Raw genomic sequence first — 16625 nt, forward strand, 5'->3', positions numbered from 1 at the left:
TGTGTTTTAGCACACGCGTGAAGAAGCGGTTACTAGGTTACACATTGATGGCGTGCGGTTGCTAGGCTACACGTTGATGGCGTACGGTTGCTAGGTTACACGTTGATGTGTGTGGTTGCTAGGTTACACGTTGATGGCGTGTGGTTGCCAGGTTACACGTTGATGGCGTACGGTTGCTAGGTTACACGTTGATGGTGTACGGTTGCTAGGTTACACGTTGATGGCGTACGGTTGCTAGGTTACACGTTGATGGCGTGTAGTTGCCAGGTTACACGTTGATGGCGTGTGGTTGCAAGGTTACACGTTGATGGCGTACGGTTGCTAGGTTACACGTTGATGGCGTACGGTTGCTAGGTTACACGTTGATGGCGTACGGTTGCTAGGTTACACGTTGATGGCGTGTAGTTGCCAGGTTACACGTTGATGGCGTGTGGTTGCCAGGTTACACGTTGATGGCGTACGGTTGCTAGGTTACACGTTGATGGCGTACGGTTGCTAGACTACATGTTGATGGCGTACGGTTGCTAGGTTACACGTTGATGGCGTACGGTTGCTAGACTACACGTTGATGGCGTACGGTTGCTAGGTTACACGTTGATGTGTGTGGTTGCTAGGTTACACATTGATAGCGTGTGGTTGCCAGGTTACACGTTGATGGCGTACAGTTGCTAGGTTACACGTTGATGGCGTGCGGTTGCTAGGTTACACGTTGATGGCGTACGGTTGCTAGGTTACACGTTGATGGCGTGTAGTTGCCAGGTTACACGTTGATGGCGTGTGGTTGCCAGGTTACACGTTGATGGCGTACGGTTGCTAAGTTACACGTTGATGGCGTACGGTTGCTAGGTTACACGTTGATGGCGTGTAGTTGCCAGGTTACACGTTGATGGCGTGTGGTTGCCAGGTTACACGTTGATGGCGTACGGTTGCTAGGTTACACGTTGATGGCGTACGGTTGCTAGGTTACACGTTGATGGCGTACGGTTGCTAGGTTACACGTTGATGGCGTGTAGTTGCCAGGTTACACGTTGATGGCGTACGGTTGCTAGACTACACGTTGATGTGTGTGGTTGCTGGGTTACACGTTGATGTGTGTGGTTGCTAGTTTACATGTTGATGTGTGTGGTTGCTAGGTTACACGTTGATGGCGTGCGGTTGCTAGGTTACACGTTGATGTGTGTGGTTGCTAGGTTACAGGTTGATGGCGTGTGGTTGCAAGGTTACATGTTGATGGCGTACGGTTGCTAGGTTACACGTTGATGGCGTACGGTTGCTAGGTTACACGTTGATGTGTGTGGTTGCTAGGTTACATGTTGATGGCGTACGGTTGCTAGGTTACACGTTGATGTGTGCGGTTGCTAGGTTACACGTTGATGGCGTGTGGTTGCCAGGTTACATGTTGATGTGTGTGGTTCCTAGGTTACACGTTGATGGCGTGTGGTTGCTAGGTTACACGTTGATGGCGTACGGTTGCTAGGTTACACGTTGATGGCGTGTGGTTGCCAGGTTACACGTTGATGGCGTACGGTTGCTAGGTTACACGTTGATGTGTGTGGTTGCTAGGTTACACGTTGATGGTGTGTGGTTGCCAGGTTACACGTTGATGTGTGTGGTTGCTAGGTTACACGTTAATGGCTTGTGGTTGCCAGGTTACAGGTTGATGTGTGTGGTTGCTAGGTTACAGGTTGATGGCATGTGGTTGCCAGGTTACAGGTTGATGTGTGTGGTTGCTAGGTTACACGTTGATGGCGTGTGGTTGCTAGGTTACAGGTTGATTGCGTGTGGTTGCTAGGTTACAGGTTGATGGCGTGTGGTTGCTAGACTACACGTTGATGGCGTGTGGTTGCTAGGTTACACGTTGATGGCGTGTGGTTGCTAGGTTACACGTTGATGGCGTGTGGTTGCTAGGTTACACGTTGATGGCGTGAGCATGCTTCTTGCACAAAGGTTTGTCCTTCTTGGAGTAGAAAGGTTGGCCTTCCAGGTTGATGTGACACACCTGCAAGTACACACACTCCTCACTTTGCAGTACTTCATCTACACAATACTACAACAACGCAGTACTTTAAGAAGTATTGTTGGAGGGAAGGAGGAGGAGCTTACCGCGCACACGAAGCAGGTGTCATGCCAGGTGTGACCCAAAGCTTCGATGAATTTATCTCCAGCTTCCACCGGGAAGTCACAGCCGTGACATTTGGTGCTGAAGAGTGCCACGTAATCTGAGGAGGACATCTTTGTTAGCATCATCTTTGTTAGCATCATCTGTGTTAGCATGTTAGCAGTCGGAAGCTAACCTTTCTCGCAGTAAGGTTCTCCATCCTCCATGTGGAAGAGGCTGTTGCCAAAAGGTTTTCCACAGGCGGCGCACACGAAACATGTGGTGTGCCACGTCTGCCTCAGAGCGTGCATCACCTCCTGCAACGCAACAACAATCTTTGTCAGGCTTTATGTCCTTGTCCTAGTTTGGCATAGTTGACGTAGTTTGGCATAGTTGGTGTAGTTTAACACATTTATCGTAATTTTGCATCGTTATCATGGTTTTATGTAGTTTGATGTAGTTGTTGTATTTTATGTAGTTGTCGTAGTTTTATGCAGTTGTTGTAGTTTTATCTACACGTTTGTAGTTTTACGTAGTTGTCGTAGTTTCTAGTATGTGTTGTAGTTTTACTTAGTTGTTGTAGTTTTGTGCAGTTATAGTTGTATGTAGTTATCGTAGATTTACTCCGTTGTTGTAGTTTACGACCTACCCATCTAAGGGCGGACACTCTAACCACTGATGCAGTCGTGGTAGTTTTAAGTAGTTGTGCGTTATTTGTGGTTCTCGGTGAAGTGTTTTCCCATGATGCCGTCTGGCAGGCACTCACCCCCATGACCTTGGTGGTGCAGCGAGCGCAGGTGGGGGCGAAGAACTCCTCGTAGCATTTCTCACAGTAGACGTTGTTCTGCTCCTCCACGAAGCTGACGTCCGCCAGCGACACGTTGCAGTAATGGCAGTTGAACTCCTCGGGATGCCACGAGCGGCCCAGCGCCACCAGGAAGGGACCCCTGGACACCAGCTGCTCTTATTGCGGGAAGTACGACGGGCAGGAAGGGGCGGGGCTTACCGGATGACGCTGTTGCAGGCGCCGCAGAGCGCCGTGCGGCTGCTGGCGGCGAACCTCTCCGCCCTTTGCGCCACGCCTCTGGCCACCGGCGGGAAGGGGGCGGGGTTGGGAGCGACATAGGCGGGGGCTGGGGCGGGGCTCATGGCGGCCGGGGAAGGGTTGGGGATGTACGCCGGCGGAGGAGGCGCGCCCTGAGGCAGCGGCGGCGCCTTGACGACGGTGGTGGTGGTCTTTCCGGGGTCAAACTTGTCCGCGAAGGAGGTGTCGGTCACCCAGGGGGGGCGGTTGGAGGCGGCGCCGCCACCCTGAGGCGCGGGCGCAGCGGCGGGGTGAGGCCGCGGCGGGGGCGGGGCCTGAGCTGGAAGAGACAGCGAGAGTTGGTCATGTGACCACGGCGACGCACGTGACCGAGCCGAGCTCACCTGGCTGGGAGGGGTAGATGCAGGCGGTGCTGACCACCTTGGGAGGGGCGGAGCCCACCGGTATCTGGATGGAGCTCTGCTGGGTGGGCGGGGCCTGTTGATAGTGCTGAGTGGGCGGGGCCGGCTGGGAAGGAGGTGGCTGGTACTGCTGAGGGGGCGGGGCCTGCTGGGAAGGAGGTTGCTGGTACTGCTGAGGGGGCGGGGCCTGCTGGGAAGGAGGTTGCTGGTACTGCTGAGGGGGCGGGGCCTGCTGGGAAGGAGGCCCGGCGGGGGGCTGACCGAACTGGCTGCAGAGGAAGGAAGAAATGATGCGTTCAAGTACCGCTGTAAAATAATGACGATGATGGTGATGTTGAGGAGCGTGGCATGACGATGAAGATCAAGCAATGGACGACTCATCGCTTTTGTGACATGATCAGATTGCCTGTTTATACTTCATACAGAGCAGGATGCTCCTTTTGCACCAAGACTGCGATAGCGCGGGTTAGCGTGAGTTAGCGCGAGTTAGCGTGAGTTAGCGCGAGTTAGCGCTGTGCCACAGAAGAGTCAGGAAGCAGAATTAAAGACGAAGATGTGGGCGTGGCTTCTTTCGTGGGGGCGGTACCTGGACACGGCAGCACGGTGCTGGACACTCACGCCAGCAGCAGATTGGCGCTTCATGCTGCAGGTGTGGAGACAACACAAAAGCAAAGGTCACCATGGCAACCTGCCGCCGGCTCCGCCCACCCGTGGCGTTCGGGGGACTCCAAGCAAGTCCAAGCACTTGAAGGCAACACATTCTTGCCAGGAACTTTCCCAGCAGCACCTGAATGCATTAAATTCTAGCCAGGATTTTTTCCAGCAGCACCTGAATGCAACACATTTAATGTAGGATTTTATTTCCAGCAGCACCTGAATGCAACACATTTAAACCCAGACATTTCTAAACAGCAGTTCAATGCAACGCATTTATCCAGGAACCTTCCCAGCAGCACTTGAATGCAACACATTTCAACTTGGGACATTCCCAGCAGCACTTAAATGCAACACATTTCAACCTGGAACTTTCCCAGCAGCACTTGAATGCAACACATTACAACCTGGAACCTTCCCAGCAGCACATGAATGCAACACATTTCAACATGGGACATTCCCAGCAGCACTTAAATGCAACACATTTCAACCTGGAACTTTCCCAGCAGCACTAGAATGCAACACAGTACAACCTGGAACCTTCCCAGCAGCACTTGAATGACACACATTTCAACATGGAACTTTCCCAGCAGCACATGAATGCAACACATTACAACCTGGAACCTTCCCAGCAGCACTTGAATGCAACACATTTCAACTTGGGACATTCCCAGCAGCACTTAAATGCAACACACTTCAACCTGGAGCCTTTCCAGCAGCACTTGAATGCAACACATTGCAAGTCAAAACTTTTCCAATAGCCCTTGAGTGCAACACATTTCAACCCGAAACTTTCCCTGCAGCACCTGAATGCAACACATTTCAACTCGAAACTTTTCAACAGCCCTTGAATGCAACACATTCCAACTCAAAACTTTTCCAACAGCACTAAAATGCAACACCTTTCAAGCTGGAACTTTCCCAGCAGCACCTGAATGCAATACATTCTAACCAGGAATTTTTCCAGCAGCACCTGAATGCAACACATTCTAACTAGGAACTTTCTCAGCAGCACCTGAATGCAACACATTTAATGTAGTTTTTTTTTCCAGCAGCACCTGAATGCAACACATTTCAACCCATAAATTTCTTAACAGCAGATGAATGCAACACATTACAACTTGGAAATTTGCCAGCAGCACTTGAATGCAACACATCTCAACAGCACTTACATACACAACACATTTCAACCTAGAACCTTCCCAGCAGTACTTGAATGCAACACATTTTAACTTGAAACTTTTGCAACAGCACTTACATACACAACACATTTCAACCTAGAACCTTCCCAGCAGTACTTAAATGCAACACATTTTAACCGGGAACCTTCCCAGCAGCACTTGAATGCAACACATAGCAACTCAAAACTTTTCCAAAAACCCTTGAATGCAACACATTTCATCTCAAAACTTTACCAACAGCACTAAAATGCAACACCTTTCAAGCTGGAACTTTCCCAGCAGCACCTGAATGCAACGCATTCTAACCAGGAACTTTCCCAGCAGCACCTGAATGCAACACATTTGAACTAGGAACTTTCCCAACAGCAACTGAATGCAACACATTTGAACTCAGATTTTTGTGCCAGCAGTACCTGAATGCAACACATTATAACTCAGATTTGTGTGCCAGCAGTACCTGAATGCAACACATCTTAACTCAGATTTTTTTGCCAGCAGTACTTGAATACAACACATTTAATGTAGGATTTTTTTCCAGCAGCACCTGAATGCAACACATTTCAACCTAGACCTTTCTTAACAGCAGTTGAATGCAACACATTACAACCTGGAAATTTGCCAGCAGCACTTGAATTCAACACATTTCAACCTGGAACCTTCCCAGCAGCACCTGAATGCAACACATTTCAACCCAGACATTTCTTAACAGCAGTTGAATGCAACACATTACAACTTGGAACTTTCCCAACAGCACTTATGTACAACACATTTCAACCTAGAACCTTCCCAGCAGCACTTAAATGCAACACATTGCAACCCAAAACTTTCCCAGCAGCACTTAAATGGAACACATTTTAACCAGGAACCTTCCCAGCAGCACCTGAATGCAACACATTGCAACTCAAAGCTTTTCCAACAACCATTGAATGCGACACATTTCAACTTAAACATTTTACCAACAGCACTTAAATGCAACACCTTTCAAGCTGGAACTTTCCCAGCAGCACTTGAATGCAACACATTTCAACTCAAACATTTTACCAACAGCACTTAAAGGCAACACCTTTCAAGCTGGAACTTTCCCAGCAGCACTTGAATGCAACACATTGCAGCTCAAAACTTTTCCAACAGCCCTTGAATGCAACACATTTCAACTCGAAAATTTACCAACACCACATAAATGCAACACATTTCAAGCTGGAACTCTCCCAGCAGCACTTGAAGGCCTCACATTTTGATCTGGAACTATCCCAGCGGCACTTGAATGCAACACATTTCAAGCTGGAACTCTCCCAGCAGCACTCGAACGCCACACGTTTTGGTCTGGAACTTTCCCAGCAGCACTTGAATGCAACACATTTCAAGCTGGAACTCTACAAGCAGCACTTTAACGCCACATGTTTTGATCTGGAACTTTCCCAGCAGACCATGAACGCAACTTGCAACAACATAGGAAAAGGCTGCAGGCTGAAATTTGGAGCGGCTCCTCCTGAGAGCCGATGAAGTGGAACATTTTGTCATTTTTGATGGTTTTGCTGACTTGGAATCAGTGGAGAGTGACACGCTTACCTGTGCAGGTCAAGGGTTAAGTGGGCGCGTATAGAAACATCACACACACACACAGTTGTTCGTTAGTGTGAGGTCATGAAGAGTGTGTGATCAACAATCCAAATGCTCCTGTTGCCATGGTGACGTGGCTAAGGTTGCTACGGCGACAGAGCAAGCGCATGGCGTAAGAGCTGGACCGTGGACCGCCGTGGCGTCATGTCTGGCGCACGATTGAATAAGCAGACGGCTTCATCCATCAGACGGAGACAAGATGGATGAAGCTCGCTGCGAGATTAGATTTAGGCTAAAAGCAGAAGAACCTTCTGGGGGACGAGATGAGGATGATGAAGATGACATCATCCACCAGGAGAGTCTGCTGGGGTTTAGGGCGTGTCAGGAGGGTTTCCATGGTTACCTTTCATCATCTAAGTGATGCTCGTGCTTCATGTGACACACGACCTCATTTATAGATGATAATAACATCATCACAGAACTATAACAATGTTTCATATTACATAAATATTAATAAATTATATACTGTACATATATATAAAGATATTATATTATATACTGTACATATATATATACATATAATATATTATATACTGTACATATATATAAATATAATATATTATATACTGTACAGATATAAATATAGTATATTATATACTGTACATATATATGAATATAATATATTATATACTGTACAGATATAAATATATTATATTATATACTGTACATATATATAGATATATTATATACTGTACATATATACATATATTATATACTGTACATATATTATATTATATACTGTACATATATACATATAATATATTATATACTGTACATATATATAAATATGATATATTATATACTGTACAGATATAAATATAGTATATTATATACTGTACATATATATAAATATATTATATACTGTACATATATACATATATTATATACTGTACATATATACATGTTTTATATTCTGTACATATGTACACATAATATACTAATTACTGTACACATATAAGATAAATATAATAGATTATAAACTGTACTTATATTATTGTAGCTAACGAAAACAGGTTCGATAGGGAAGGATAACATAGGTAAGATATAATAGGGGTGTCCCGATACAACTTTCACACTTCCGATACCATACCGATATTGTATCCGTGATATTGATCAGGCAGGACTGCTTGTATCGCACATGATATCACACAAGTCAACGCTCCGCAGAATTGCTTGTATCGCACCTGATATCACACACAAGTAAAGACGCTGCAGGACTGCTTGTATCGCATATGATATCACACACAAGTAAACACGCTGCAGGACTGCTTGTATCGCACATGATATCACACACAAGTAAGCACTCTGCAGGACTGCTTGTATCGCACATGATATCACACACAAGTAAGCACTCTGCAGGACTGCTTGTATCGCACATGATATCACACACAAGTAAGCACTCTGCAGGACTGCTTGTATCGCACATGATATCACACACAAGTAAACACGCTGCAGGACTGCTTGTATCGCACATGAAGTCACACACAAGTAAACACTCTGCAGTACTGCTTGCATCGCACATGATATCACACACAAGTAAGCACTCTGCAGGACTGCTTGTATCGCACATGATATCACACACAAGTAAGCACTCTGCAGGACTGCTTGTATCGCACATGATATCACACACAGGTAAACACGCTGCAGGACTGCTCGCATTGCACATGATATCACACACAAGTAAACACACTGCAGGACTGCGTGTATCGCACATGATATCACATACAAGTAAACACTCTGCAGGACTGCGTGTATCGCACATGATATCACATACAAGTAAACACTCTGCAGGACTGCGTGTATCGCACATGATATCACATACAAGTAAACACTCTGCAGAAATGCGTGTTTCGCACATGACATCACATAGAAGTAAACACTCTGCAGGACTGCGTGTATTGCACATGATATCACATACAAGTGAACACTCTGCCGGACTGCTTGTATCGCACATGATATCACATACAAGTAAACACGTTGCAGGACTGCTTGTATCGCACATGATATCACACACGAGTAAGCGCTCTGCAGGACTGCTTGTATCGCACATGATTATCACACACAAGTAAACACGCCGCAGGACTTCTTGTATCGCACATGATATCACCCATTTTACATGCAAGCACATATCACCCCATATTTACTTTTTTGCTGATATCAGATATCAATATTGGATCGGGACACCATTGAAAAAAATATATTGAAATGTTTCAATTTTCCATATTTGACATGTATGATGTCATTATATTTGACTCAAGTCTTATTTCATGTATTGCGTCACTGTCTGTCCTACTGCGCCCTCCTGTGGTCACACCAGCTCATTGCATCATTATTTACATTTCATGTCTTGCGTCACTGTCTGTCCTACTGCGCCCTCCTGTGGTCACATGAGCTCATTGCAGCAGGACGGTGCAGCAAAATGCTGGCTGAGGTTAAACACATGTCAGAGTGCTCAGGGGTCAACGCTTGGGGCGAGCTGGCAGGAAGTTGTGAGGGGCGGGGCTTGCTGTGCAGGTGAGGAGCTGCGTGGCGGTGGGGGACACGTGGCCTACCTGCTCCTCCTAAGCTCCTCCTCCTCCTCGGTTACTGCGGGACACAAACACAAATGAGGCCTCGCTGTCGGACCGTGGAGTCACCACAAGTGCGACCTTGGACTTACAAGAGTCGGTTCCCGTCATGTGGGCCAAGACCTGGAAGGACTTGGACTGCACGTTGCTGCTCCGCTGACCCCACTCGCCCTCATCCTGGACCTTGCCCGCACTTTGGACCGCCTGGTAGACCGGCGAGGCGCTGTCTACCAGCCGCTCTTTGAACGGCTCTGGGCTGTAACCACACATAGGGGGCGCCACCACACCCACAGCACGTCAACTTGGAGGACTTTCAGGGACTTTTAGGGACTTTCAGGGAGCGAATGCTGCAACTCTTAGCTGACTTAACACGAAGGAACGCAGCTTAAACGTGCTTTTTGTGGGGTTGAGCATGCCGTGGACATCAAGGAGCACCACACACAAGGAGCACACACCAATGAGAACCAGATGGAGAAACAGGAGCTCAGAACATTCAGCATGCGTTCACCTGGAGGACGCGTCAAAAAGCACATGTTAGTTACAAAACCTCTGAGAGTCAACGCGACAACAACCACTTCCTGCCGACACAGCCAATCAACCTCCTCACCAGAAGGGGCGGAGCAACTGCAGAAGAAATGGAAGCGCACTCCGTAACCATGACAACCAGGCTGGGGGGAAAAAAAACAACTGCCTTACTGCCCTCACACAATCCAACAATTGTGGACGAGCACACAATATTTTCTGTATTTCCCAGCCGCACCTGAATGCAACTCAGTGCAACCTGAAACGTCCCCCGGCAGCACCTGAATGCAACGCAATTCAACAAGGAACTTTCCAAGCAGCACTTGAATGCAACGCAAATCAACAAGGAACTTTCAAAGCAGCACCTGAATGCAACGCAATTCAACAAAGAACTTTCCAAGCAGCACCTGAATGCAACACACTGTAACATGAAACCTTCCCCAGCAGCACTTGAATGCAACACAATTCAACAAGGAACTCTCCAAACAGCACCTGAATGCAACACATTTCAACAAGGAACTCTCCAAACAGCACCTGAATGCAACACATTTCAACAAGGAACTTTTCCACAAGCACCTGAACACAACATTATCTACCACAGAACTTTTCCACGCAGCACTTGAACGCAACACATTTCAACAATGAACTTTCCAAGCAGCACCTGAATGCAACAAATATCAACAAGGAACTTTCCAAGCAGCACCTGAATGCAACGCAATTCAACAAGGAACTTTCCAAGCAAGCACCTGAATGCAACAAATTTCAACAAGGAACTTTCCAAGCAGCACCTGAATGCAACGCAATTCAACAAGGAACTTTCCAAGCAGCACCTGAATGCAACGCAATTCAACAAGGAACTTTCCAAGCAGCACCTGAATGCAACACAAATCAACAAGGAACTTTCCAAGCAGCACATGAATTCAACGCAATTAAACAAGGAACTTTCCAAGCAGCACCTGAACGCAACACATTTCAACAAGGAACTTTCCAAGCAGCACCTGAATGCAGCGCAATTTAACAAGGAACTTTCCAAGCAGCACCTGAATGCAACACAAATCAATCAGGAACTTTCCAAGCAGCACCTGAATGCAACACAAATCAACAAGGAACTTTCCAAGCAAGCACCTGAATGCAACGCAATTCAACAAGGAATTTTCCAAGCAGCACCTGAATGCAACACAATTCAACAAGGAACTTTCGCAGCAGCACTTGAATGCAATGCAATTCAACAAGGAACTTTCCAAGCAAGCACCTGAATGCAACACAATTCAACAAGGAACTTTCCAAGCAGCACCTGAATGCAACGCAATTCAACAAGGAACTTTCGCAGCAGCACTTGAATGCAACGCAATTCAACAAGGAACTTTCCAAGCAAGCACCTGAATGCAACACAATTCAACAAGGAACTTTCCAAGCAGCATTTGAATGCAACGCAATTCAACAAGGAACTTTCGCAGCAGCACCTGAATGCAACACAATTCAACAAGGAACTTTCCAAGCAAGCACCTGAATGCAACGCAATTCAACAAGGAACTTTCGCAGCAGCACCTGAATGCAATGCAATTCAACAGGGAACCTTCCAAGCAGCACCTGAATGCAACACACTGTAACATGAATTTGTCACCAGCAGCACTTGAATGCAACACAATTCACCAAGGAACTCTCCAAACAGCACCCGAATGCAACACATTTCAACGAGGAACTTTTCCACAAGCACCTGAACACAACATTATCTACCACAGAACTTTTCCAAGCAGCACTTGAACGCAACACATTTCAATCTGGAATTTTCCAAGCAGCACTTGAACGCAACACATTTCAACCTGGAATTTTCCATGCAGCACTTAAACGCAACACGTTTCAATCTTGAATTTTCCAAGCAGCACTTGAATGCAACACATTTCAATCTGGAATTTTCCATGCGACCACTGAACGCTACACATTTCAATCTGGTATTTTTCAAGCAGCACTTGAATGCAACACATTTCCATCTGGAATTTCCCAAGCGGCACTTGAACGCAACACATTTCAATCTGGTATTTTCCGAGCGGCACTTGAACACAACACAATGCAATCTGGAATGTTTCAAGCAGCACTTGAGAGTCAGAAAAACTCTCATTTTCTGCCTACCTGCCGCAGTCTCACAATCCAACAACGGCGGACAAAACACAAAATAGTTTCTGTATTTCCATCAGAGTGAGACATCACCGGAACACGTCCACAGAGACGTGTCTCAATAGTGAACAGCATTGTTCGCGGTGTCCAACGTTTCTTATTTGCATATTCTAAATATACAATTAGAGAAAAAAAAGACAAGAAAAATGTGAAAAAGGAGCAAAAAGATACATATATACACATACATACATACAGTATATATATATATATATACATACATATATACGGATACATATATAAATATATATGTATATATAAAGATACATATATACATACATACATAATTACAGTAGACATACATACATACACACATATATATATATATATATATATATATATATATACACATACATACATACAGTATATATATACATACATATATACGGATATATATATATATATATATATATATACAAATATATACATACATTTATATATGTATATATATATATATATATACATAAATATACATATATACATAATTATATATATATATATACATATATACATACATACATGCATGCATACAAATATACATACATACACACATTTGCATGAATTGGCGCAATGGCAACAGCGCTAATTCCTGGAAGGCCTGATGTAATCATCTACATTTCCAGTTAATATCTGCTTACTTTCTGTTTTACTCAACACTTATTCTTTGAGCCGTTTCAAGCCAGCTTAGTGATTCGCATGCCTGCTCCTGGCTTGTTCTAAGTGTGTTGCATGTGTGGCTTCGCCCTCCAGTGATAATAATACATCATAATTACACCTCAGATGAACACAAACACAAACAATCAAGTATCGGTCAGAGGGGATCGGCTTCTGGGATCGGTATAGATCCCATCGCATACTTTTAAGAAGAGGAAGAGAGGACAAAGACAAGCCGGAAGAAGGACGGCGGGACTAGGTGGCGCTCTCACCCAGCGTCGTGGCCCTTGGTCATGGTCTGGCCCGCGATGACGTCCATGATGGCGTCTTGCGAGTACATGCTTATGGGCGTGTTGTACTGGGCATGGATGATGGTGGCCTTGCCGCCGGGGCCCTTCACCTCGATGTGCTTGTGGGTGGTGGACACCGAGGTTTCCTTCGGCCCGCTGGCGTTGAAGCCGACGCTGTAGGCGCCGTGATGGGGGAGGAGCAAGAGCACACGAGGAAAGGTGATGGGGGGAGGAGTTAAAAGACAAAACCTTTAAGAGGAGTCATGCTCAGTGTAGTCTAGTCTTCGCCACACGCATGTGGGCGTGGCCATCTTCCTGAAACACCTTTTGTGGGCGTGTCCCTTTCAAGAAGGTGCGGAAATGTGCTGACATCAGCAGGATTGATCATGCATCCAGTAATCAGCCTCAACACGCCCCCTTCAATGTCACTCCACACGTGGGACATGTCAGCCTCAACATGCCCCCTTCAATGTCACTCCACACGTGGGATATGTCAGCCTCAACATGCCCCCTTTACTGTCACTGCACACGTAGGACATGTCAGCCTCAACATGCCCCCTTCACTGTCACTGCACACGTAGGACATGTCAGCCTCAACATGCTCCCTTCACTGTCACTGCACACGTAGGACATGTCAGCCTCAAAATGTCCTCTTCACTGTCACTGCACACGTAGGACATGTCAGCCTCAACATGCCCCCTTCAATGTCACTCCACACGTAGGACACCTCAGCCTCAGCATGTCCTCTTCACTGTCACTGCACACGTAGGACATGTCAGCCTCAACATGCCCCCTTCAATGTCACTCCACACGTAGGACACGTCAGCCTCAACATGCCCCCTTCACTGTCACTGCACATGTAAGATATGTCAGCCTCAACATGCCCCCTTCACTGTCACTGCACACGTCAGCCTCAACATGCCCCCTTCACTGTCACTGCACATGTAGGATATGTCAGCCTCAACATGCCCCCTTCACTGTCACTGCACACGTCAGTCTCAACATGCCGCCTTCAGTGTCACTGCACACGTAGGACATGTCAGTCTCAACATGCCGCCTTCAGTGTCACTGCACACGTAGGACAAGTCAGCCTCAACATGCCCCCTTCACTGTCACTGCACACGTGGGACATGTCAGCCTCAACACGCCCCCTTCACTGTCACTGCACACATAGGACATGTCAGCCTCAACACGCCCACTTCACTGTCACTGCACACATAGGACATGTCAGCCTCAACACGCCCACTTCACTGTCACTGCACACGTAGGACATGTCAGCCTCAACATGCCCCCTTCACTGTCACTGCACACGTAGGACATGTCAGCCTCAACACGCCCACTTCACTGTCACTGCACACGTAGGACATGTCAGCCTCGACAAAACGCCCCCTTCACTGTCACTGCACACGTAGGACATGTCAAAAAGTGCACTTAAGATGCTGGCTTGAGCCCGACAGACATCATGCAAACACTGCAACATCACCACAAACAGACGCCAAATGAAAATGGCGCCAACATGCCCCGCCCCTCCCAGCATAACGCCTACAGTCGGGGTTACCAAGACCACACACACTCTTAAAGCAACACACACACTTTTAAAACACCACACACATTCTTAAAGCAACATACACACTCTTAAAGCAACACACACACTTTTAAAACACCACACACATTCTTAAAGCAACACACACACTTTTAAAACACCACACACACTCTTAAAGCAACACACACACTTTTAAAACACCACACACATTCTTAAAGCAACACACACACTTTTAAAACACCACACACATTCTTAAAGCAACATACACACTCTTAAAGCAACACACACACTTTTAAAACACCACACATATTCTTAAAGCAACACACACACTTTTAAAACACCACACACACTCTTAAAGCAACACACACACTTTTAAAACACCACACACATTCTTAAAGCAACATACACACTCTTAAAGCAACACACACACTTTTAAAACACCACACACACTCTTAAAGCAACACACACACTTTTAAAACACCACACACATTCTTAAAGCAACATACACACTCTTAAAGCAACACACACACTTTTAAAACACCACACACATTCTTAAAGCAACACACACACTTTTAAAACACCACACACACTCTTAAAGCAACACACACACTTTTAAAACACCACACACATTCTTAAAGCAACATACACTCTTAAAGCAACACACACACTTTTAAAACACCACACACATTCTTAAAGCAACACACACACTTTTAAAACACCACACACATTCTTAAAGCAACATACACATTCTTAAAGCAACACACACACGCTTTTAAAGCAACACACACACACACACACACACTCTTAAAGCACCACACACACACACTCTTAAAGCAACACACACACTCTTAAAGCACCACACACACACTTTTAAAGCACCACACACACACACACACACACACACACACACACACGCACACACTCTTAAAGCATCACACACACTCTTAAAGCAGCACACACACACTCTTAAAGCAGCACACACACACACTCTTAAAGCAACACACACACACTCTTAAAGCAGCACACACACACACTCTTAAAGCAACACACACACACTCTTAAAGCGGCACACACACACACACACACACACACTCTTAAAGCAGCACACACACACTTAAAGCAACACACACTCTTAAAGCAGCACACACACTCTTAAAGCGACACACACTCTTAAAGCAGCACACACACTCTTAAAGCAACACGCACACTCTTAAAGCAGCACACACACACACTCTTAAAGCAACACACACACACTCTTAAAGCAGCACACACACACACACACTCTTAAAGCAGCACACACACACACTCTTAAAGCAACACGCACACACTCTTAAAGCACAACACACACACTCTTAAAGCAACACACACACACTCTTAAAGCACCACACACACACTCTTAAAGCACCACACACACACTCTTAAAGCAACACACACACACTCTTAAAGCAACACACACACACTCTTAAAGCAACACACACACACTCTTAAAGCAACACGCACACACTCTTAAAGCACAACACACACACTCTTAAAGCAACACACACACACTCTTAAAGCAACACGCACACACTCTTAAAGCAACACACACACACTCTTAAAGCAACACGCACACACTCTTAAAGCAACACACACACACACACACACTCTTAAAGCAAGACAATACTAACTTGGGAGCAGCGGGGGTGAACACCTTGTTTGTGTGATGACGAAGGTGGCCAGCGAGGAGGAGGAGGAGGAGGAAGATGGCAGAGAAAGAGAAGCGTGTTATTCACTTTTCACTTGGACCCTCGCTCACATGACCACCCTGAGGTCACATGACCAGCCTGAGGTCACATGACCAGCCTGTTTGTAAGAAGGCCCAGCTGGCGTGGCCCCCTG

The 16625-nt window shown here is 46.1% G+C and overlaps 1 protein-coding gene across 4 annotated transcripts in view; it reads right to left on the reverse strand.

Annotated features, from left to right (window-relative positions):
• Positions 1-834: 834 nt before the first annotated feature.
• LOC133657762 (LIM domain-binding protein 3-like) overlaps positions 835-16625 on the reverse strand; it is a 70529-nt gene continuing 54738 nt past the window's right edge. Inside the window, exons 5-15 of one of the 4 annotated variants that reach the window (XM_062059463.1) lie at positions 16415-16437; positions 13187-13378; positions 9659-9822; positions 9552-9585; positions 4131-4187; positions 3527-3813; positions 3105-3462; positions 2865-3045; positions 2295-2415; positions 2104-2219; positions 835-1999 (exon numbers count right to left, since the gene is read on the reverse strand). In XM_062059463.1, coding sequence (XP_061915447.1) covers positions 1910-1999; positions 2104-2219; positions 2295-2415; positions 2865-3045; positions 3105-3462; positions 3527-3813; positions 4131-4187; positions 9552-9585; positions 9659-9822; positions 13187-13378; positions 16415-16437 — 1623 coding nt within the window. In that variant the 3' untranslated portion in view covers positions 835-1909. The remainder of the gene's footprint in view (positions 2000-2103; positions 2220-2294; positions 2416-2864; positions 3046-3104; positions 3463-3526; positions 3814-4130; positions 4188-9551; positions 9586-9658; positions 9823-13186; positions 13379-16414; positions 16438-16625) is intronic. The other 3 variants (XM_062059458.1, XM_062059459.1, XM_062059462.1) reach the window with 3 other exon arrangements.

Source organism: Entelurus aequoreus, linkage group LG09 (assembly GCF_033978785.1).
Source record: "Entelurus aequoreus isolate RoL-2023_Sb linkage group LG09, RoL_Eaeq_v1.1, whole genome shotgun sequence".
Lineage (NCBI taxonomy): Eukaryota > Metazoa > Chordata > Actinopteri > Syngnathiformes > Syngnathidae > Entelurus > Entelurus aequoreus.